The following is a 24,250-nucleotide window of genomic DNA, read 5'->3' as shown; positions in this document are numbered from 1 at the left end:
ATCAGACAACCAATGAGAAGCATTTGCTTCTATTTTGCTTTGCGTGTAAAAATTATATTAGGACAATTATATAAAGTATTAATATAATTCTTGATTAACTTTATTAACCAATCTATTCGAAAAATTACAATTGTACTTAATGAAAATACTACACTTAGGCACCAAATCCAACACCAACATTAAAGGGCTCTAAGAAACTCAAAATGGCAGTTTTATGAAACTCAAAATGGAAGAAGTTGCAAAAGAGAGAGAGAGAGAGAGAGATTATCTTATGATCCTATGTTTGATCCCAAACTTCATTTTTTATTGGTTGTTAGTGTAAGGAGTGGTATATTATGCCAAATAAAAGTTAGTAGTACTTGATAACTAGCATATTCATCCTTATTCATATTATGGTCTAATAATAAGTTAATATGGCATAAGGGCGAAGCTAGAACAATTTTTTAGGGGGATGAATAAAATTTTAATTTTTTATAATCCATATCTTTATAATTTTTAAAGGATTAATCGAATTTTTATAATTTTAGGGGGGATCAAAGTGTAATTTTATCTTTACTAATTTAAAATTTTAAAAAAAATTAGAGAGCCTAAATGGTAATTTTTCATTTTAGGGAGGGGTCGGAGCCCATGTTAGCCCCCTCAAAAGCGCCTCTGACATGATATATGAGAATTTTGAGCAAAATGAAGCATAAAAACTTAAGTTAAATCCCAATAAACCTGGCCATATTAGAAAAAAAAAGTTTCATGCTAATTAATCAAGTAGATATATTATCAAACAATAGAATCATTCCAGAAAAGCAAAAGGAAAAAGGTACATTCCTTAACGTTGTGTCCCACCCAAAATAAAAATATGCCCTTTGTCTTTAAAAAGAGTATATGTTACTTTCTTTGCGTGATAAATCAGAAAATAATATTATTTTCTTGTATGATGGGAAATATGCCTACTTTAAAATCCAACCTAATATATTTTAATTCTAAAAAATATAAATTAGTTAGAGTATCATAAAATTATTCATTTCTATAATTTTAATTGAGTTAACTGAAAATTATTTCAGTTGAAAAAAGAAATTAAAAGTAAAAATAGTTATATAAAATATTATTTTAAACTAAAAACTCTATCACATTTGTGTAAAAACTATGTACTCTAAACACAATGTGAATATTTATTATCTTAAAATTTAGATTTAAATTTAAAAAACTACTTGTACTTTATATATATATATAAATATATATATATATGTGGGGGATACATAAGGCATATAACACTATAACTACTTTAGTTTTATATCAATGTAAGTATTTTTCTTCTCTCTCTATATATTTTATTAGTTAAAAGTTATTTTTTTGTTTTATGCAAATAAGGTTTCCTAAGTAAAAATTATTTAATTATTATTTTAAATACTTTGAATGCTTAGATTCAAATATTACTTTTGTAATTTATGGGTGATTTCCTCTCATATTTATTTTGATGACTTAGTTATAATTGAGTTAAATATTAAATTAATTATTTAATTCAATATTTATAATAATTGAAAAAACTTATTTTTATACTTGAAAAAGTTCGTTCCTTGTGTGTCATCAACAAGAAATTCCTCAACCTCTAGGTAAGCAATATGCAGGGTGGGATTGTTAGGTAATTTACATTTAAATTATTCAGCATATTTGAGTTGTAATGTTTTGCACTCTGTTACATAGTATATTTAAATATTAATATTATAAAAAGTTGATAGTATCTATTATTAAAAAATATATCGTCTACAATTTAAAAAAATTACAAACTTTTAATCAATAATTAATAAAATAACTTTCAAACACTAATTTTTTTTTATAATTAAGGTATGGGATAAGATTGTTTAGAATTAAACTCAAACTTTTATACATACAACCTAATACTTTTATCACTAGTTCAAAAAGTTATTGGCGTCCTTTAAAGGCTAAATCTAGTAAAATACAATAGTAGAAAGAAATAATAATAATGATAGTTTATATTTAATTAACTGACAGGTTTATATATTATTATGAACAATGTTAAGATACATAATCAATAAATTAATAAATAATTATTTGAAAGCTATTAATCTTTCAATAAATGGCATATTATCAAAGATAAAAGTAATACTAAAGATTGAAACTGAAGTGTCTATTAATACCTACATATATATATTAATTAGAAATCAAATGTTTTCTTCCCATCTTATCTTTTATCATTTAATCTTATCTTTGTTTGAGATATGGAGATCAAACTTGCCAGTCATGAGCATTCAATAGGCTATCATTGTCTCGATGATGAGACAGATGATAAATGGTGTGAGAAATGCACGGAGAAAATCTGTGGTGCAGCCTACGCATGTGTAAAGTGCGAACTCTGGTTGCATGAATTGTGCGCCAAAGCTATACAATATCTGCCTCGAGAGATTACACATCCGCTCCACTCACACCACCATCTTATGTTAGATTGGTCTGGTCCTGCCGCACCATTTACCTGTGATCTATGTTTGAAGATTTCTTCGGGCACCAATTACACGTGTTGTCGGTGCCCTTTCGAGCTCGATTTAGTTTGCGCTTTTGCAAGCAGTGATGATCATGTAGCTCGGAAGAAGAGGCAGAGATCCAATTCAGAGAGGAAACAGACAATGCAGCATTACTGCCACATCCACCCGCTGGTCCTCTACGAGTATAGCAATGAGGGAGAACATGATTATAATTGCCGTTGGTGTGACAAGCCACTGACGGGCATTTTCTACGGTTGTAAAAGTTGTGGCTTCTTCCTTCATGAATTTTGCAGTGATAAGATACCCAAAACATTGAACCATCCTTTCCATCCATCACACCCTCTTCGCTTGGATTTCGTTGACGCAACTTGCAATGCTTGTACACAATGGATTAGTATGAGTAAAGACTTCTCCACCGCCACCTATGGTTGCCAAATTTGCAATTTCAACCTTGATTTTGGGTGTGCAAAACTATTACCTACCCTTAAACATGAGAGCCACAACCACTGTCTCACTTATGTTGGTCCCACTTTCAGGGATCTAATTCTCAAATATCATTTCCAATGCAGCTCCTGCCGTGAGCTGTGTTTAGACACCTTTTATCGTTGTGTGCAGTGTGATCTTAATCTCCACCTTAAATGTGTTCCAGTTCCACCTTTAGCTAAACATAGATATCATAGACATCCACTCCTCCTTAATCAACCAATTAGAGAAGATGAAATTGGAGAGTATTACTGTGATATTTGTGAGAAAGAACGAGATCCAACACATGAAGTTTATAATTGCCAAAAATGCACATATATTGCTCATATTGAATGTGTGCTCAATCAGGTCGCACCCTTTCTTTAGTTTGCTTTACTTTTATATATTACTTAATTCCTCGTTTTCTAATAATGGAATGTTTGCTGTACATTAGGAGGAAACATCAACAAAACAGGACTCATCATCCTCCCCACCCATATCCATGGATGCTAAAGCTTCGGAGCTGAAGGAAATGGAGCAGACCGAAACGATTCTGGTTGGTAGGAAACGAAGGAATTATATATATTGTCTTTACATATATTTAACATGATGAATTAACAGGTTTGTTGGTTGTTTATTTACAAGTACAGGTCCGACCAGTCTTCCATAAACATCCATTGAAATTTTGCGAGGTAACTGAAAACTTGGGAGAAAGGGTTTGCGGAGCTTGTCGTTTAGAACTTAGTGGTCCAGGCTACATCTGTCAAGGATGCCTATATATCCTACATGAAAACTGTGCTAAATTACCCGATGAGATGCAACACCCTCTTCATCCTCAACATCATCTCAACCTCTACGCTACATCTACATCACCGGACCAAAATATATGTGATAAGTGTCAAGATTTTTATTTCGGCTTCTTTTATCTTTGCGAGCAGTGTGATTTCAAGCTCGATCTGAAATGCGCAACTCAAGCACCCTCTGAAAGTGGGCGCACAACTTTGAAAGAGTCGGAGAGGGAAACTGAGCTATTCCATTTCACCCACAAGCACAAGCTACTATTTTGCAATTTTACTGACCCTCTAGTTAAAAGACAATGCAATCTTTGTCGACTGCAAATCTTTGGTCCAACATACCATTGCATGAGCTGTGGTTGGATTCTTCATGAATCTTGTCTTAGGTTACCACAAGAAATGCAAGTACCTTTTCATTCCCAACACACTTTGACTCTAAGCTACACGAGTTATGGAGGTTGCCATGCATGTTCACTAAAGCTGTTACCATCTGGCTATCATAAGAGTTATAACTATGGTTGTAAAGATTGTGGCGTCAACTACCATATTGCATGTGCAATTTCCCTAACACGCCCTCTGAAACTTGACTCTCACATGCACCATCTTTATTATTTTGGGACGGACTTTGATCGATTCTTTGCCATGTACCGTGACTTCATTGATATCTATGCTGGACTATTTTGTAGTCACTGTGGTGAAATTTGCAGTGGGCAATCTTTCTATCGTTGTCTTGAGTGTTTCATCAATTTCCACCTAGAATGTCTATCCTTACCTCAAATTATCAAATCCAAGTGCCACATCCATCCTTTAACTCTTAAAGATTCGTATATCGAAGATGATTCAGAGGAGCATTACTGTGATGCATGTGAAGAAAAAAGACACCCAAACCATCATGTTTACTATTGTGAAGAATGCCCAGGAATATTTGTTGCTCATATAGATTGTGCACTTTCTAAGGTAAGTCTTTATATATAAATTTTGTTTTGAGGTTAAAAGAATTTTATTATTGCTAAGCGATTGAAATCAATATGATATTACTGAACTTGTGGAAGGAAAGGTTGATAAAGAGGATATTATTAACTAAACTGAATTAGCATGTATCAAACTAAAGGAGTTGTTATCATTTTTCAGGAAGAAGTTGTGTCATTTTTGGTTCCTAGGGAGATGAAGAAAAGGAGGAGCTGGACTAGGGGAATTTAACTTTGCATATCTTCTCCTTCATAAAGTATTTATAATACATTGGCCTTCATTGTTTTAATTAATAGTAATTACTAATCATATATATATATATATATATCTTGTGTGTATATAGATACAGATATAGACTACTATAGGTTTGAAAACAAATTAGGATTAAGCAATTCTGGTTTAAACCTAAAAATTATTATAGAAGATGATAATAACAGCCTTTTGATGTATACAATTACTTTCTTTTGATGGTCCATGTTGAACTCCTTAAAATGCCTCCTAAGCCATTCCATCAACTTCCTCTTAAAACATCAATAAAGGTTGATAGCTGTGAAAACTCTAATGATGAGCCAAGTACATCATTAGATACTGTTATTATAACAATAGTTCAAATATTGCATAAGGTTAGAAACATTTCACTTCATTATCTCAACCTTAATTTTCGCCTTGTATTATTTTGCCTTATATATATATAAAATATCTTATTATGTGCGCCACATATGTACATAGATAATTATAGTTAAAAATAAATTTTGAGTAAATTTGACAATGATATTACTTTTAAATTTTAGTTTTTAAGCTTCATTATTTTCATATAAAATTAATAATGTCTGATTGCTAATAATATTATTAAGTAAAAAAGAAAAACTTTATTTATGTGTTAAGTTATTATTCATAATTATAAAATTTCATTAATATTAAGTATTTAAAATTTTTGTTAAAAATATTTAAATTTAAACCATAATTGAAATCATATTTAAATTAAATGTACACCATATGAATAGATTTTTGTGTCAATTTAGTTATGTTCAATTGAATTGAGGTGAGATGAATTGGTTAAAATTTTCATGTTTGAATCAACCCTTTACCTTTTATTAAGATAAGATGTGTCTAAAAGTTAATTTTTGAATATTTATAAGAGTTGCTATAACAATAGCCTATAATTATGTTATCGCATTGCAGAGGTTGCTAGTGACTTAGAGGAGAATGCATTGTGATGAGAATGTTGGATGTCTTGCCTCCTTTTTTGTTGTTATAACGATTGAGTCCAAGTATTTCAACACTCTAGGTGGGATGTCCTATTTCCTTTTTTTTAGAATATTTTTGTTGCCATGTTTGAGAATGTTGAGATTATTGTTTTATTGTTGACTTATCTAGTTTCTTTGTGCTTTTGAGTGTTGGATGTGTTATCGACTTTGTAAAGTTGTATAGTGGTTTTCATTTGGTTCTTTTTAAATAAATTTTATTAGTCGAGCAAATAAAATATACTATAATTTACGCTTTACATTGAATTAAACTAATTGATTTAGAACCTATCAAGACTAATTGGCTACATTACTACTCGTACAAATAACATTTTTAATGCATTAATTTTCTTTTGGATCTTAAATTTTTTGTGTTTTATCTCGAATTTTTAGAGTTTTTTTGCAAGTGATTTGAAAGAGGATAAATTTTTTTTATTTAAATATCTCACATGGGATATTGATCAAACCGATTGGATTGAGAATCGATCGGTATAATGATTTGAACACAGAAGTTGAATCAATTTAATAAGAAATTGCTTGAAATTGGTAAAAATCGAAAATTGAGAAAACCCCCGACTGTTGACCATGATTAATCAATTTAACAATATTTTATTTTATTTTTTAGATTTTTATGAATTTTTAATGATTTATTTAATTATTGTTGGTCCGACAGTTGAACTGATCAAATTGGTTGAATCGAGAATTAGTGGTCTTGATTGATTCAACCACCAATCCAATTATTAAAATAATGGACGTGGCACTTAGAGATTGTAACACGTCATCCTCTAAAAATTTATATAAATATTTTTTTAATTTTCAAGTGATGATGTAGCATAATCTCAAAGAGTCGAATCATAAAACTCTCGTATTTTTCAAGTTCAGAAATTAAAATATACCTAATTGTCAAATTCAAGTGACAAAATAGACCAAAACAAATATGTACTGAAGTGCACCTAACTATCAAGATTAGGGGTCAAAAATTATATTATCCCTAAATAACAATACGGGTTTATAGAATTAAAATAAATTTAGTGGGCCGCACACTGCCAAGAATTAAAATAAATGAATGGGTGATGAAGCGGGAATTGAAATCAATGAGCCCAAAATTCCTAAAAGAATAGGCTTCAATCACATCTTCTATTAGTTAAAAATTAAACCTACCTTCAATTTCATTTTCATAAATGAAGTCCAAATCCCTATCTAATCATTCAACTTTACACACCTTCATTTTCAACCAACTCTGCTAATGTGACCCGATTCAACCTGATTTGAGTTAGACTTGGATAAATATTTTTGTATTTAGATCAATTCGGTTCAAATTTAATTTAAATAGTAAAAGAAATATTTTTTAAATTTAAATTTAATTATAAAATATATAAAATATTAATTAAAAATATTTTAAATATTTTATTATTTTTGAATAAGAAAAAACGAGCTTTTGCTTGTTTGATCCCATTGTTGTTCTTATATATTTCCTTGCCCCCATTGTTGTTCTTCAATCCTACTAAAAATTTTAGCATGCCAAATTAAAAGCAAAACTACCATTGTTTGGTCACCTAATGGCCGCTTTGTAATTCTATTCCCTGTGCTTGCTTTGCTAGGCATCTTATTAATCAAGAGTGTGGCTCTACTTTCTGTGGGAATTTGAATATCAGTTTTCCATTCCGATTAAAAAAACAACCTCCCCAGTGTGGTTGGCATGACCTGGAATTTGAGTGTGACAACAACAACGCACCATTTTAGTTGGGAGAGAAGGGAAATTCTCTGTCCAACAATTTTTTTACGAAAATTCTATAATACGAGTGGTCGATGCGAGTTTGGATATGGATGATTGCAACTCCCTTTCTCTTAGTTCCACATATTTTTCTTATGTTACCTTTTTTTGCTATTAAATTTTATCATACTAATTAAGTATCATGTTTTTGTGCCTAAAATTTATGAAAATTTAAAATTAAACATCATGTTTTTGTCTGATAATATTTATTTTAATTGATATAATACTTAAAATTATCGATAGTCCTTCTCCAATACATAAATATGAGGGTAATGTGCTTCAGCGCACTTAAACCCATATCCTCTTGCATTAACAGTAATACCATACCAATCAAGATAATATTCAAAAGACTTTTTCATTTTCATTTAACAGTAATTACAAGAACTTTTGTTTTTTTATTTTTCTTTTTCAATGGTTCAAAATTGCATATTTTTATTAATAAAAATTTAATGGTCCGTTTCACTATATTTATTAATAAAATTAAATATATTTTTATTAATTATACACAAAATTTAAATTTAAAAATATTTTCCTTTAAATTGAATTCAACGTGGGCTAAAATGAAAAAAACTCATATCCAATCTCGATTGTATTAATAAGAAATAGGCGAACTGAGGCATGGACAGATCAATGTGCAGCTGCCTCTGCTGTGTTTTTTCTCCTTTTATTGTATTCACATTTTTGGCAATTAAATTTTATTATGTTTTTACAACCATGATGTTTCTAGATTCTGTAAACCTTATTAACATATAATGTGTGTCTTTTTAATTATATTATTTTTATTTTTGATATATCTTAAGAAGAGATATCATGAATTCTCAATTTAGTTGGTAGTACGCAAAAATTCCACCATTGTGGATGAGTTAAATTTTTTCGCAAAATACTTTTATAGCATAATAAAAAATCTTTTAATGCTATAATTTGTATTTTGTAGTAATTAATTTAAATAAATTTTGTCTCACCTTTCATTATATAAATTAACTTTCGTTACCTAAAAACTCTTATACTGTAATAGACATTGCATACTTTTTACCAAAAAAAAATGTAAAGAATTGTTGTAATTTTTTTAGCATATACCACAAAACAGAATATAATGTTTTAAATTACCTTCCATTGATTTTCTTTACACAAATTTGGAATTTTCCTTTACACCCCTTTATTAATTTTATTTTGATTTGTTGAATATATAATTCAGATTGTCAGGGTTGGAAATTGCCTTCAGAACTGTTGCGCGGAAGCGTGTGAAAGAGTAAAATTATTGTACTGAAAAATCACACTAAGTTCAATTCCCAGGAAAGAGAGGTGGATCACGAGGATCGCTTACATACCAGATCTTTCCTAGCCAGAATATCCCTCTATCGTAATTTAATAGCACAATAAATCACTACAATGACACTTGCAAAATATGCAGAACAAAAATAAAGAACACTAGAATTTTAACGAGGTTCAGCAAATTTTGCCTACGTCCTCGGCACTACCAAATATATTTCACTCCAAAAATACAAGTGAAAGTTTACAAATAGGGAGAGAGAACAATTGCCTTAAGTAGAGAATGGCAAGTGTGGGATGAAGAAAGGAAGAAATGGTTAGGCCTATTTATAGTTGAGGTTCAAGGATCAACTTGCAATGTCCCTATACAATTAGGGACCAAAATTGCAATTATCCCATGCCAACTTTTAACCCAACTTGCCAACCAATTTTACTTTCTACTTTCGGTGCCCACCCTTTTTGACTTTTCAAACAATGGGTGGGTTCCAATAATCTCCACCTTGAAGATTTGATTAGGATAATCTTATCTTCACACAATTCTTTCTGCCTTTGACAACAATACTTGATAGTGCCTTCTTCAACTGTTAAACTTGCAGGATATTGATCAAGTTCAAACAATGTTCGAACTTGGTTGCTGTTACCACCTTGGTCATCATATCTGCGGGATTATCTGCAGTCTTGATCTTCTGAAGACAAATTTTCCCCTCTTCAATAATTTCCCGCACAAAATGGAATCGTACGTCGATATATTTTGTACGTGCATGATAGACTTGATTCTTTGCTAAATGAATAGCACTTTGACTATCACAATACACGTTAATATGCTCCTGAACCAACCCCAAGGTTTTAGCCATACCTTGTAACCAAATAGCCTCCTTTACAGCCTCTGTTACAGCCATGTACTCGGCTTCTGTGGTTGACAATGCAACTGTAGACTGTAGTGTAGACTTCCAACTTATTGGTCCTCCAGCAAGTGTAAACACATAATCGGTGGTTGATCTTCGCTTGTCCAAATCACCGGCATAGTCAGAATCAACGTACCCAATAACACCTTTACCAAGTGTATTATCCTGCTTGAACAGTAATCCAACATCCACGGTCTTCTGAATATACCGTAGAATCCATTTCACAGCTTGCCAATGTCCTTTTCCAGGATTATGCATATACCTGCTCACTATACTAACTGCCTGTGAAATGTCGGGTCTTGTACACACCATTGCATACATCAAGCTACCCACTGCATTAGAATACGGAACTTGCAACATGTATTCTCGTTCCGTATTCGTCGAAGGAGATAGTTGTGCAGAAAGCTTGAAATGAGAAGCCAACGGGGTACTTACAGGTTTGGTCTGCTCGTTCATGCCAAACTGCTGTAGTACTTTCTTCAAATACTGCTTCTGAGATAAGCTAACTCTGCCATGAGCTCTATCTCTACATATTTCCATGCCGAGAATCTTTTTAGCTTCTCCTAGATCTTTCATCTCAAACTCGAGATTGAGTTGAGTCTTCAATCTTTCAATCTCAACTTTGCTCTTAGATGCTATTAGCATATCATCAACATATAAGAGCAAGTATATGAAAGTTCCTTCTTGTAGCTTCTGAAAATATACGCAATGATCAAATTTACTTCTTGTGTACCTTTGCCCTTTCATGAACTGATCAAATCGCTTGTACCACTGCCTCGGAGATTGCTTCAATCCATAAAGCAACTTTGTCAGTTTGCAAACCCAATTTTCTTTTCCAGCAACCTTGAATCCATCTGGCTAAGTCATATAGATTTCCTCTTCCAAATCACCGTGTAAAAACGCGGTCTTCACATCAAGCTGAACTAGTTCAAGATCATATTGCGCAACCAAGGCTAGCAAAATCCGAATAGACGAATGCTTCACAACTGGAGAAAACACTTCATTGTAGTCTATTCCTTCTTTCTGAGCGTAACCTTTTGCTACCAATCTAGCCTTGTATCGAATTTCATTTTTACCAGGAAATCCTTCCTTCTTTGCATATACCCATTTGCATCCAATTGCCTTCTTTCCCTTGGGCAGTCTCACCAACTCCCAAGTCCTATTTTTATGAAGAGACTGCATTTCTTCATTCATAGCTTGCTTCCACTTTACACCATCAGAGTTACTTATTGCTTCTGTGTAAGTGGAAGGAACATCATCATCTGCAATTGGAAGTGCATAGGCCACCATATCATCAAAGCGAGCAGGCTTACGAATCTCTCTTCTTGGCCTCCTATATGCAATTGAATCTTGTTGCTGTAGAAGTTCTTGGGTCGAAACTTATTCATCATTTGTTCTTTCAATATTAGCTGGATCATCATTAACCTTTTCAAACTCCACCTGCTGCAAAGTACTACTGGTTTTGTCATCCTTTTGTGAATCCTCGTTCTTCATCATGGTTGATTCATCAAAAGTTACATCTCTACTGAAAACAATCTTCCTTGTATCAGGACACCAGAGACGGTATCCTTTTACACCACCAGTTATACCCATGAATAATGCTTTCTTTGCTCTTGGGTCTAACTTAGATTCTTTTACATGATAATATGCAGTGGAACCAAAAACATGTAAAGAATCATAATCAGTAGCAGGTTTACCAGTCCACATCTCCATAGGAGTTTTTCCATTTATTGCAGCTGATGGCAATCGGTTAATTAGATGGCACGCATATGTAACTGCCTCAGCCCAAAATTCCTTGCCCAACCCAGCATTGGACAACATACATCGAACTTTCTCCAGTATAGTCCGATTCATGCGTTCTGCCACCCCATTCTGCTGTGGTGTATCTCGAACAGTGAAGTGTCGCACAATGCCCTCATCTTGACATACTTGTAGAAATGAATCATTTTTGTACTCAGTACCATTATCTGATCGAAGTCGTTTGACCTTTCGACCTGTCTGAGTCTCCACCATCTTCTTCCACTTCAGAAATGCATCCAAAACTTCATTTTTTCTTTTCATTAGATACACCCATACTTTTCTTGAATAATCATCAAGAAAAGTGACAAAATAGTGCATACCTCCCAAAGAAGCCACTTTGGTAGGTCCCCACACATCACTGTGAACATAGTCTAGAATTCCTTTCGTATTGTGAATTGCTGAACCAAATTTTACCCTCGTCTGCTTGCCCAGAACACAATGTTCACAGAATTCCAATTTGCAAGAATTTGCACCTTTCAACAAGCCTTGCTTCGCCAAAGTCTGCAAAGCTTTTTCACCAGCATGTCCCAATCGCCTATGCCATAACCTGGTAGCCTCTGAATCTGCATCTTTCGCAGAAGCTGTTGATGTTGATCCAATAACTGGACTTCCATTTAAATAGTACAAGTTATTTCTTCTAGTGCCTTTCATCACCGTCAATACCCCAGCTACTACCTTTAGTAATCCATCTCTCAAAGTGATTGTGAGCCCTTTAGATTCTAGGGCCCCTAATGAGATGAGATTTTTCTTCAAGCTGGGTACATAGCGAACATCTGTCAGAACTTGGATTGAGCCGTCATGGTTCTTCAATTTGATTGTACCTACACCCATTGTCTTACAGGCACTATCATTGCCCATAAAAACAACTCCACCTTCTAGTTCTTCAAGACTAGAAAACCAGTCCTTATTAGGACACATATGGTAAGTACATCCCGAATCCAATATCCACTCATCCGTTTGACATGCCATTGCCATGCCAACCAAGCTAAAGTCTGACTCCTCATCATGCTCCGCTACACATGCATTAGAAATAGACTTGCCCTTTTGTAACTTAGGACAATTCTTTTTCCAATGCCCTTTCTCACGACAAAAGGCACATTCATCTTTGGCGGGTCTCCCTTTGGACTTACCCCTTCTACCAGGTTTGCTGCTGTGTGAACGACCTCTTACTGTTAAGACTTCTGCAGTTGTATCTCTGTGATCTCTTTTATCTTTCTTTCGAGTCTCAGATCTATACAACGCACTACAGACTGCATCAAATGTGATTGAATCTTTCCCATGAAGCAATGTGGTGGTAAGATGATCATATTCATCAGGAAGGGAATTCAACAACAATAATGCCTGGTCTTCATCTTCAAATTTCTCATCCAAATTTAGCAATTCTGCTAAAATTTTATTGAATGAGTTCACATGGTCATTCATCGACATACCAGGTGCATACGTGAACCGAAAAAGTTTCTTTTTCATATAAAGCCTATTTTCAAGACTTTTCGTTAGAAACTTTTCTTTCAATGTATCCCACAGCTTCTTCGCTGATGTCTCTCTCATGACGGAGTACTTCTGCTCTTTGGCCAAACATAGGCGGATTGTACCACACGCCTGTCTATTGATCTTGGCCCACTCCTTGTCATCCATCTTGTCAGGTTTTTCTTCAAGGGCTATATCCAGCTCTTGCTGACATAAGACATCCAGGATCTCACACTGCCACTTACCAAAATTATTGGTACCGTCAAATTTCTCTACTTCAAATTTTGCATTTGTGACAGTAGTCCTTGCTGATGACGATGCTGCTGCCATTTTCTCCTCAATCCCAACTACTGTATACGTGAACAGTACCGTATACGTGAATAGTGCCATATACGTAAATAGTACCGTATACATGAATAGTGCCGTATACGTGAATAGTACCATAAACGGTTGTATTCCCCAAGTACGAACCTGGCTCTGGTACCAATTGTTGCGCGGAAGCGTGTGAAAGAGTAAAATTATTGTACTGAAAAATCACACTAAGTTCAATTCCCAGGAAAGAGAGGTGGATCACGAGGATCGCTTACATACCAGATCTTTCCTAGCCAGAATATCCCTCTATCGTAATTTAATAGCACAATAAATCACTACAATGACACTTGCAAAATATGCAGAACAAAAATAAAGAACACTAGAATTTTAACGAGGTTCAGCAAATTTTGCCTACGTCCTCGGGCACTACCAAATATATTTCACTCCAAAAATACAAGTGAAAGTTTACAAATAGGGAGAGAGAACAATTGCCTTAAGTAGAGAATGGCAAGTGTGGGATGAAGAAAGTAAGAAATGGTTAGGCCTATTTATAGTTGAGGTTCAAGGATCAACTTGCAATGTCTCTATACATTAGGGACCAAAATTGCAATTATCCCATGCCAACTTTTAACCCAACTTGCCAACCAATTTTACTTTCTACTTTCGGTGCCCACCCTTTTTGACTTTTCAAACAATGGGTGGGTTCCAATAAGAACCTATATGGACAGCTTTGATTTGAGCAATTCCTTTTCCATGGTACGATTCATTGTATCGACCAAGAAGTATGCTTCCCAAAATTCATTAGAAGTGCTTTGATAGTGCTATTTCGTTGCTCTCTTGAAATAATAATATTTCGTTTTTATTCGTGGTTTTTTTTACAGGAGCGTATATTCTCTGTTTGGCAATAACAGGTATATTTAATTTTAGATTTGCAGATTTACATTTGCACAGATACAAATTCTAGCACTAGTTGAGAAAAAATATTAGCTATATTCTGGGAGAAAAAAAAAGAACAGGAGCCTATCATGCTATACAAGTTTATGTGTAATGTCACTGCAAAACTAAGAAATCTATAGCATTCTTTAAGGAGTTCGAATGCAGAAAACAATCTTCTTCTATTATATTTAAGAATATTTCTGTCAAGTAAAGAAAGATGTTAAGTTTGTGTTCATAATGATCTTGTTTAGAACTTTCACAGGTTATAAGTTAGTTTGCTAAAACATCCAACAAAGTTAGCTCTTGAATCTCGATCAATTCTTTTTTTTGGTTGTCTTGCATCTTTTGGTGATTCTAGACTTGTGTTTCATTTATGGAGTTTGAAGGTTATTATATTTGTATTTTGTCTTTCTTCAAGTATATTTGACATGCATATAAAAGTTGAGTATCCTTGATGGACCATGGTGAGGTTTCAATAATTGGTATCCAATTTGCATGATTTACTCCTTTGTGTGTGAAGTTATAAATTTGAATTTGTTGAGGTGCACCTGCTACTATATAAACATAACACATAATTTGGAATTATTTTTCTTGGGTTCTCAATGGCCTTTCAAAGTTTTTCATTTGGTATAGAAGAGTAAACGCAAGGCACCAATGATGCTATCTAATAAACTAACTGTTATTTCTAAATTAATTCCATAAAGTAGTGAAATATGCCCCTCTTTCAAGTAGTAGTTAATTATAGAAGAGCATAAAACTATCACATTATATACTTTTTTGATAATGTAACTTGTTGTGGGCCAATTCTGCCCGGGCCTACTAAAACCCAAATCAAATCAAACCCAAATTACAATTCAGACCCAACTACTCCAATACCCAATACAAACACAATCCAATTACAAAACCCAAAGCCTAAACTAAACCTAACGCAAAACTTATCAACCCAATTAAACCCAAATCAGGTAGCCCAATTATAACCCAACCTACCCCAGCCCACATTAATCAGCAGAAACAAAAAAAACAGCAAACCCTGTGTGCGCCGCACCTAGGTCTTCTGACCTCTGCCTCCAACGACACTATCACGTCACCATCGCCCTCGCCACTTGCACTTGCAAGAATTAAAGAAGAAATGACAAGTAGATAAACAAAAAAACTTTGTAAATGGCTATATAAAGCCTTTTAATCTTTGTATTTTTTTGGGGACAGACATCAAATACAAAAACAAAAGAGATTTAAAAACACGAATAGCAAATCCACAAAACAGATTTGGAGAAAAAAAAATCAAGTTATAAAAGGGCAAAGGTTACTGTTATTTTTTTTTTTCTTTTTCTTTATTTTCTTTTTCTTTTCGAATCTACTTACATGCATACATCGGTTTAGCTACTTTATTATTAAATTAGTTAATTTTATTATTTTCTTTTACTATTATTTATTATATTTTTACTATTATTGTTATTTTTATTTTTATTACTACTTTTATTATTATTATTATTATTATTATTATTATTATTATTACATTTCCTTTCTATACTTATTTATTTGTTATTATTATATTTTGTACTATTATCACTATCACTATTATTATATTTATTATTATTGTTTTTACTTCTATTATTACTATTATTTTTATTAACCCATTGTTATTTTTTATTATTTGTTATTATTAATATATATTATTATAATTCTTATTAATATATTATTATTTACTATTTTTTTATTTATGGTATTATCATTATGTTTCTATTTTTATTTACTTAAACTTTTAAATATATTTTATTATATACTCGCATTATTAATTTACCTATATCATTTTATGATTTTGAACTTTGAATTATTTGCTATTTTATTAATGATATCGTTGTTATTCACTTATTTATTTCTTCTTTTTTTATTTATTTTTATTTTATTATCGATCTTATTATCTAATCGATTTATGCACCATTCATTCACGTATCTATTTACCGCAATTTTATTTTTTTTAATTTTATTTTATTTGTAATCCGTCTATTTATGCCATTTGTTCCTGCCCCTTCCGTTATCGTCACTGTGTTTATATTATTTTGCACATACTAACACCGTGATTCATTTTCCATTTTACTACAAAATTATATCACAGTAACCTTCACTCGATACACAAAATTATGTTTAAAAAATTATTATAAGCGATACTCCGTGTTTCGAGATTTGAAAAGTCGTTCTCTAACTTACGGGGTTCGATTTTCTCAATAAATCCGAATACGCGAGTCCCTTTTTAAAACATAAGTTTTTTTAAAATAATCTCGGGAATTAAAAAAAGTTCGTGTTCTAACTTATGGGATATGATCTCTTTCTAAAACTGAGATAATCAAATATCTTCCAAAATAAATAATTTTCGGTGTTTATCCTCGTTTCGGGGATTCAAGATATTGTGTCTTAACTTACGAGACATAATTCTTTTCCTCGATTAACGTGAAATACGTCATTTTCTCAAAAAATTTTAATTAAATAATATTTTAACAAAGGATCGTACTTTTAAAATCTTCAAAGTTCTCAAATTTTTGACACCAAGACATTAATTAATCAACTAGGTACCAATTTTGGGCGTATCGAGGGTGCTAACCCTTCCTCGTGTGTAACTGACTCCCGAACCCGTTTTTTGGATTTTGTTGACCAAAAAATTATTGTTTTAATAAATTTAAATTTTTGTTAAAGCGACTGAATTACCAGATGATCCGATCACACCTAAATAAAAAGGATTGGTGGCGACTCCCGTTTTTTCGTTTTCATTTTCAAAATAAAAGTTGACCCTTTTTTTAAAAAATGGTTTCGACATAACTTATATATTATTTGATTAATTTCACAAGTATTGACGTGTTGCATTGTATTCCTTTAAAGGTGGAGTTAACTTTTTGTGGTCGTTTCTAGGATAATTTGTTCGCTTGCTCTTGTTACGAAAAAATGGAGAAGAAGACATTTATCTACGGATGATACAATCAAAGAGTTCCTTCAAAGCAAAATAATCTGGTCCAATGAAGGTATTCTTTTAAAAAAATTAGAAAGATGACTAAAAATTTTAAAGATAAAGTAGGTGAAGGGGGTTACGGTTCAGTATTTAAAGGAAAACTTCGTAGTGAGCATCATACGGCAATAAAATTGTTGGGCGAATCAAAGGGTAATGCAAGATTTCATAAATGAAGTTGCTTCTATTGGGAGAATTCATCATGCTAATATGGCAAAACTTATTGGATTTTGCGTGGATGGATCAAAGCAAGCTCTGGTATTGATAAATCGTAATATATACATATTTTTACCCCATGCTTGACATATTTATGGATGATTTTTCCTTGATTTCATTGAATTCGATGCTCCTAATCCTTTAAATTCATGTTTTATACTTAGGTGAGCATAGGAAGGCGAAAAGAGCAAGAAACGGACCAAAAACGAACCAAATGGGCTTAAAATAGTGTTTCACATGGCCTAAGCACTTCCACACAGTTGATCCACACGCCCGTGTGACTCACACGGGAAGGCCACACACTTATGTGACATGGCAGTGTTGACTAAAAATCAACTCAGTAGTACACACGGCTTGAGCACCTTTACACGAGCGTGACACACGACCGTGTCTCTGTCGAGCCCAAGTCTAGTTCTACTCAGAAAAGGCTAATTTTGGGCTATTTTGGGCATTCAAAAGTCTATATAAACACCCTAGAAGAGAATCAGAGAGACATGCAGAGCAAAACACAGAAAATACTCGAAGGAAGCCATTGGAATCCGCTCGGAAAGAGGATTACATCAAGACTGAAGATCTCTATTCAATTTCTACCGAAGTTTTTGAGTTTCTTTATGTTTTGTTGTTTTCCAAATTTTGAGATTTTTTCCCCATTATTATGAACTAAACTCCTTAAATACCTAAGGGAAATGAAACCTAAGACGAATCTTATTTCTATCTGATTTATATGATAAATACTAGTTCTTATTCTTAATTATGTGTTATTGATTCTTGTTTTAATATTTCAGGATATTAATCCAAGTTTGGTGTGCTTATTCAGTGGAGCAAAAGTCTCTGTTTAAGAGTAGATCTAGCATAATTAAGCGGAGTTGAATGCAATCCTAGACATAGGACGACGTAAATCTGCTGGATTAGAGTCTAATCTAATAGGGAAATCCATAGATCGAGTTAATGCGACGATAGGGGTTTTAATTAGAAAGAGATTTCAATTAATCAACCTAGAGTCAGTTATTTTTAGTCTCGACAGAGATATTAACATAAATTAGGGATTTCTACGAAATAAGTCAAGTGAATAAATCGTCTAAATTCAGAAGTAATAAGTGAAATCTAGGTGGATTCTTCCTTGGGTATTGTCTTCCCCATCGATTTTCTAAAAGTATTTTCCAAGTTTTGTCTTTTTCGTGTTAATTAGTTAATTAGGTTAGTTAAATTTTAGGTTAAAACAATTCTTTTTTATTTTTAGGCTAAATAATAGAAAAAGAGTTAATACTAGTACTTTTAGTCCTTGTGGATACAATACTCTAGACTCGCCTTAGCTATACTACTGTTCGATAGGTGCGCTTACCTTTATCGTGATCGTAGTCTAGTTTAGTGTTCATAAAATGATCAATCAGGTATATGACTTCATGTCTAATGGATCTTTAGATAAAATCATATTTACAGAAGAAAATAAGAACACTTTGGGTTGGAAAAAAATGTTTGATATTGTGCTTGGGGTAGTTCAAGGAATTCACTACTTGCATAAAGGATGTGACATGCAAATTCTACATTTTGATATCAAACCACACAATATTCTTTTTTATGAGAATTTTAATCCAGAAGTTTCAGATTTTGGTCTTGCTAAATTGTATTCAATAGATGATAGTAGTCTCTCTCACTGCGGCACGAGGAACGATAGGATATATTGCTCCTGAATTGGTTTACAAAATCTTGGAGGCATCTCATACAAAGCTGATGTTTATAGTTTAGGAATGTTACTAATGGAAATGGTAGGAAGGAGAAAGAATGTGAATGGACTTGCTGACCACACTAGTCAAATATATTTTCCTATATTGGATTTATGACAAATTGGATCAAGGAGAGGACTTGGAGTTGGAAGATGTTTTTTACTATGAAAAAGTAATGGTGAAGAAGATGATAATAACAACTTTTTGGTGTATACAATTACTGCCTTCTGATCCTTCAATGAGTAAAGTTTGAAGATGCTTGAATCTAATGTTGAACTCCTTGAGATGCCTCCTAAGCCATTCCATCAACTTCCTCTTGTAACAGCAATGGAGGTTCATAGCTGTGAGAACTCTAATGATGAGCCAAGTACATCATTGGATAGTGTTATTATAACAAGTTCAAATATTGCATAAGGTTAGAAATATTTCAGTTCATTATCTCACCTTTTAGCTTTATATTATTTTGCATTATATATATATATATTTGTATCTTATGATGTGTGTCACATATCCAAATAGATAACTATAGTTAAAAATAAATTTTGAGTAAATTTGACAATAATATTACCTTTAAATTTTAATTTTTAAGCTTCATTATTTTTATATACAATTAATAGTGTCCAATTACTATTAATATTATTAAGTAAAAAAAAAAACTTCTACCTATGTGTTAAGTTATTGTTCATAATTACAAATTTTCATTAATTTGGCTATTTGATCAATATTAAGTATTTACAATTTTTGTTAAAAAAATATTTAAATTTAAACCGCAATTGAAATTATATATAAATTAAAAGTAAACCACATAGATAGCTTGAGGTTCGGTTGAATTGATCTGTGTTGGTTAAATTTTTCATGTTTTGATAAAACTTTTGCCTTAGATTAAGACATGATGCATTTAAAAGTTAATTTTAAATACTTATAAGAGTTTCTATTAAAATAGCTTTTTCTTGTGTTATTGCATTGCAGAGGCTGTTGGCGAGTTAGAGGAGAATTCATTGTGATGATGAGGACGCTGAATGTCTTGTTTCTATTTTCATTGTTACAATGATTGAATCCAAGTATTTCTACACTCTAGGTGCGATGCCCTATCTTCTGTTTTTAGGACAATTTTGTTTTCGTATATGAGAATGTTGGCATTATTATTTTGTTGTTGACATATCTAATTTCTTTGTGCTTTAAATGTCGAATGTGTTGTGGGCTTTATAAAGTTGTATAATGGTTCTCATTTGGTTCTTTTTAAATAAATTTTCTTGATTGAGCAATATTATATATGTTATTAGTTTACAGTGTTAGTAATCCTACATTGCTAATAAATATTGAGTATAAAGAATTTAAATATACAATTACTTAGATAATTGAATTGGGTCTCTAGGTTAGTGGATAATTTGGATTTACCTATTGGGCTATGTGTAAATATATTAAATGTAACATCTTATACTCAATCTAGAGTGTTATGTCGGGGCGACGGGGTTCCTTGTCTCGTACTGACATGACATTATAGATCATTATCATTGAGTCTAGGATTCTCCATTGGATGCTAAATTAATACTCGGGATTCTTAAATCGAACCTAATCTGTGCACGGAAAACAAACTATTAAACTTACCATTCATATCACAAGCATAAATTCATTATTCAGTGTACATTACACATTTATATATGCCCAATTCCATGTGATCATATCAACAAACAACAATGATTATCTCAACTCAATCAGTCTGTCACACCGGGTTGCCCAACAACAATGATTTAATACAAAATATTTACCACCCCGGATTATATTTAAAATTCTTGTAAAAGGATAAAAACACATATAATTATATTAAAAAATGTTAGGATCGTCCCGAATAAGCAACGAACAAGTAAAAATAGTAGAAGAAATTGAGAAGATGAACACACAAATTTAACGTGGAAAAACCCCTCAAAAGAGGATAAAAAACCATGGGCAAAGATAATTTTACTATAACGGCAAAAGAATGAAGAGTATAAAAGATGGAGATAAAAACTAAACCCCGAAAACCCGAAAAACAAAGAACCCTCAAACGTAAACACAAAATTCTCTGAATGTGTTATGAGTTCTAATCTAATGGGTGTCTCTTTTTTCTAAGATTGTAAAGGAGCCTATTTATAGGCTAAATTAGTAAGTCAAATAAACTATACTAATAAATGCTAAATATATTATACTAATAAATACTAAATCTTTTAGAAAGAAAATATATTTTTGTTTAACTTGACTTGCAAGCAATCTCTTAGAATTTGGGTCACACAATTCTAACAATCTCCACCTTGACACAAATTCTTTCAATGCCATCTTTGCCAAAACCCGCCACGGGCCTATCTTGAACTATGCAGGGAATTAACTGAGTCGAATCTATGCTTAGAAGCTGGAAGACTTCTAGCCTTCGACTTGTGCACTGCCAAATCAAAACTAACCCGGGTCTGATTTTCACGAATACAGTGCCCTAACTTTTCAAAACCTGCATCCAAAAGAGAACCTCTCTTCAACGAAACGGTCATACCTTTTTCCCTCCTATGACCAAGTTGCCTCCGCTTCAAATGAGTTGACTTTGACTCCGTAACGGACGAGGGACGTCCGATTTCACCGGTCACTGTAGAACCTTCCAGAATATAAAGACTGCCGGTTCTTTTACCTTTTAACAAAACGAGAGCTCCATGAGATACTTTAATGTCGCTCGACTCGATGTTGATTCTGCATCCTTTCAAGTCTAAAATACTCAAGGAGATGAGATTCTTTCGTAAATCAGGTACATACCTGACATCTGAGAGTGTCCTAATCGTCCCATCGTGTATCCTAATTTTAACAGTACCAATACCGATTATTTTACTAGATGAATCGTTTCCCATGTGCACAACTCCACCTTCAACTGAACTATATGTGGAGAACCATTCTCTATTGGGACACATGTGGAAAGAACATCCTGAATCTAGGATCCACTCAGACGTAAGCTTGGAGTTATCGCTCGTTGACACTAACAAGAAATCATCACCGCCTTCATCGACCAAATTAGCACCAGCTACATCTTCCTCGTTACTCTCAGCAGCTCTTTTATTTCGCAGTTTATAACAATCTGCTTTGACGTGACCTAACTTTTTGCAATAGCGACACCTTTTGTCTCGTTTCTTTGATGCTACCAAAACGAAAGCTTGTCTATCTGCTTTGCTATTCAAATCAAACTCATTGTCGAGTTTGTCTCTACTCAACAAATGACCCTTCACATCTTCGAACGAGAGTTTGTCTCTGCCATAAATCAGGGTCTCCCTGAAAGACTTGTATGAAGAGGGTAAAGAGCACAATAATAGCATAGCTTGATCTTCATCGTCAATATAAACCTCAATGTTCTTTAAATCATTTAAAAGAGTAATGAATTGACTGATGTGATCTTTAAGAAGCTCACCTTCGTTCATGCGAAACGTAAATAGACGTTGTTTCAACACTAAACGGTTAGCCAGAGACTTAGTCGCATAAAGAGTTTCTAACCTTTTCCACAAGGCGAATGAGGTCTTCTCCATCAATACCTCCTGCAATACTGTATTCGCGAGGCACAACTGGATTGCAGACAAGGCCTTTTCATCAAGCTCTTCCCATTCTGTTTGATTTAGATTCTCAGGCTTTTTCTCTGTAACAACCTTTTTCAAGCCATTTTGAACTAGAATTGCCATCATCCGAACTTGCCACAGATTGAAATTTGTCTCACCATCGAACTTCTCAATTTCAAACCTTGTTGTTGCCATCTCTGACCGGGCTGATCTATGAAAGTTAAACTAGCTCTGATACCATTCGTTAGGATCGTCCCGAATAAGCAACGAACAAGTAAAAATAGTAGAAGAAATTGAGAAGATGAACACACAAATTTAACGTGGAAAAACCCCTCAAAAGAGGATAAAAAACCACGGGCAAAGATAATTTTACTATAATGGCAAAAGAATGAAGAGTATAAAAGATAGAGATAAAAACTAAACCCCGAAAACCCGAAAAACAAAGAACCCTCAAACGTAAACACAAAATTCTCTGAATGTGTTATGAGTTCTAATCTAATGGGTGTCTCTTTTTTCTAAGATTGTAAAGGAGCCTATTTATAGGCTAAATTAGTAAGTCAAATAAACTATACTAATAAATGCTAAATATATTATACTAATAAATACTAAATCTTCTAGAAAGAAAATATATTTTTATTTAACTTGACTTGCAAATAATCTCTTAGAATTTGGGTCACACAATTCTAACAAAAAAATATTTAAAGAGTACTTAAGTATTGGTCGAATAAAATAAATAAATAATTATTTAATTAGACATTTGAGTCTCGTCTAGCGTGAGGCATGGGTTAAGGTGGAATGTGACTTGCTTGACGGTTCTAACTATTAAAAATAATGGGTTAAGGTGAAGACTAGTCAAAGTCTTCTCTCCCCATTAATGCTTCTTCTCCCATCGAAGCTTTCTTATATATTATTTCCTTGATTTAGTTAGAAATTTATTATTTTTAAATTTAAATTTAATTATAAATATATATAAAATATCAATTAAAAATATTTTTTAATATATTATTATTTTTGAATAAAAATACGAGCTTTTGGACGGGTTGGATAAAAATGAGTTAAGATTTAGAAATTTTTTGAAACCTAATCTCGATCTGGCCTGATCTGACTCATAAACACTTTTATACTAAACTAACTTCATTTAAACTGAAAATGAATTTAAAGTCTCTTCATATATTTTTCAAATTTAAGTTTTTGAAATAATTTAATTTTTAGAATATAGTTTTGAGATTAAACTTAATTAAATAAAATTTATATCCTATTATATTTTAAATTCATGAAAAGCACATGTAATTGGGTTTTTTACTAAAATAGGACAAAACAAATAATAA

General features: G+C 32.7%; 1 protein-coding gene and 1 long non-coding RNA gene across 2 annotated transcripts; both read left to right on the top strand.

Annotated features, from left to right (window-relative positions):
- Window positions 1–2,191: 2,191 nt before the first annotated feature.
- LOC107933911 (uncharacterized) lies at window positions 2,192–5,274 on the top strand. The gene is made up of 4 exons (XM_041074288.1): window positions 2,192–3,323; window positions 3,409–3,510; window positions 3,605–4,705; window positions 4,880–5,274. Exons 1-4 carry the CDS (start codon window positions 2,232–2,234, stop codon window positions 4,946–4,948), a joined length of 2,364 nt encoding a protein of 787 aa, XP_040930222.1. The 5' UTR covers window positions 2,192–2,231; the 3' UTR covers window positions 4,949–5,274.
- Window positions 5,275–17,641: 12,367 nt separating this feature from the next.
- Window positions 17,642–19,103, top strand: LOC107933880 (uncharacterized). The gene is made up of 2 exons (XR_005899384.1): window positions 17,642–17,680; window positions 19,030–19,103. It is a non-coding gene; the product is annotated as an uncharacterized lncRNA (long non-coding RNA).
- The last annotated feature ends 5,147 nt before the right edge of the window (window positions 19,104–24,250 follow it).

Source organism: Gossypium hirsutum, chromosome A01 (genome assembly GCF_007990345.1).
Source record: "Gossypium hirsutum isolate 1008001.06 chromosome A01, Gossypium_hirsutum_v2.1, whole genome shotgun sequence".
Taxonomy (NCBI): domain Eukaryota; kingdom Viridiplantae; phylum Streptophyta; class Magnoliopsida; order Malvales; family Malvaceae; genus Gossypium; species Gossypium hirsutum.
This window is presented reverse-complemented; position numbering and strand designations above follow the sequence as displayed.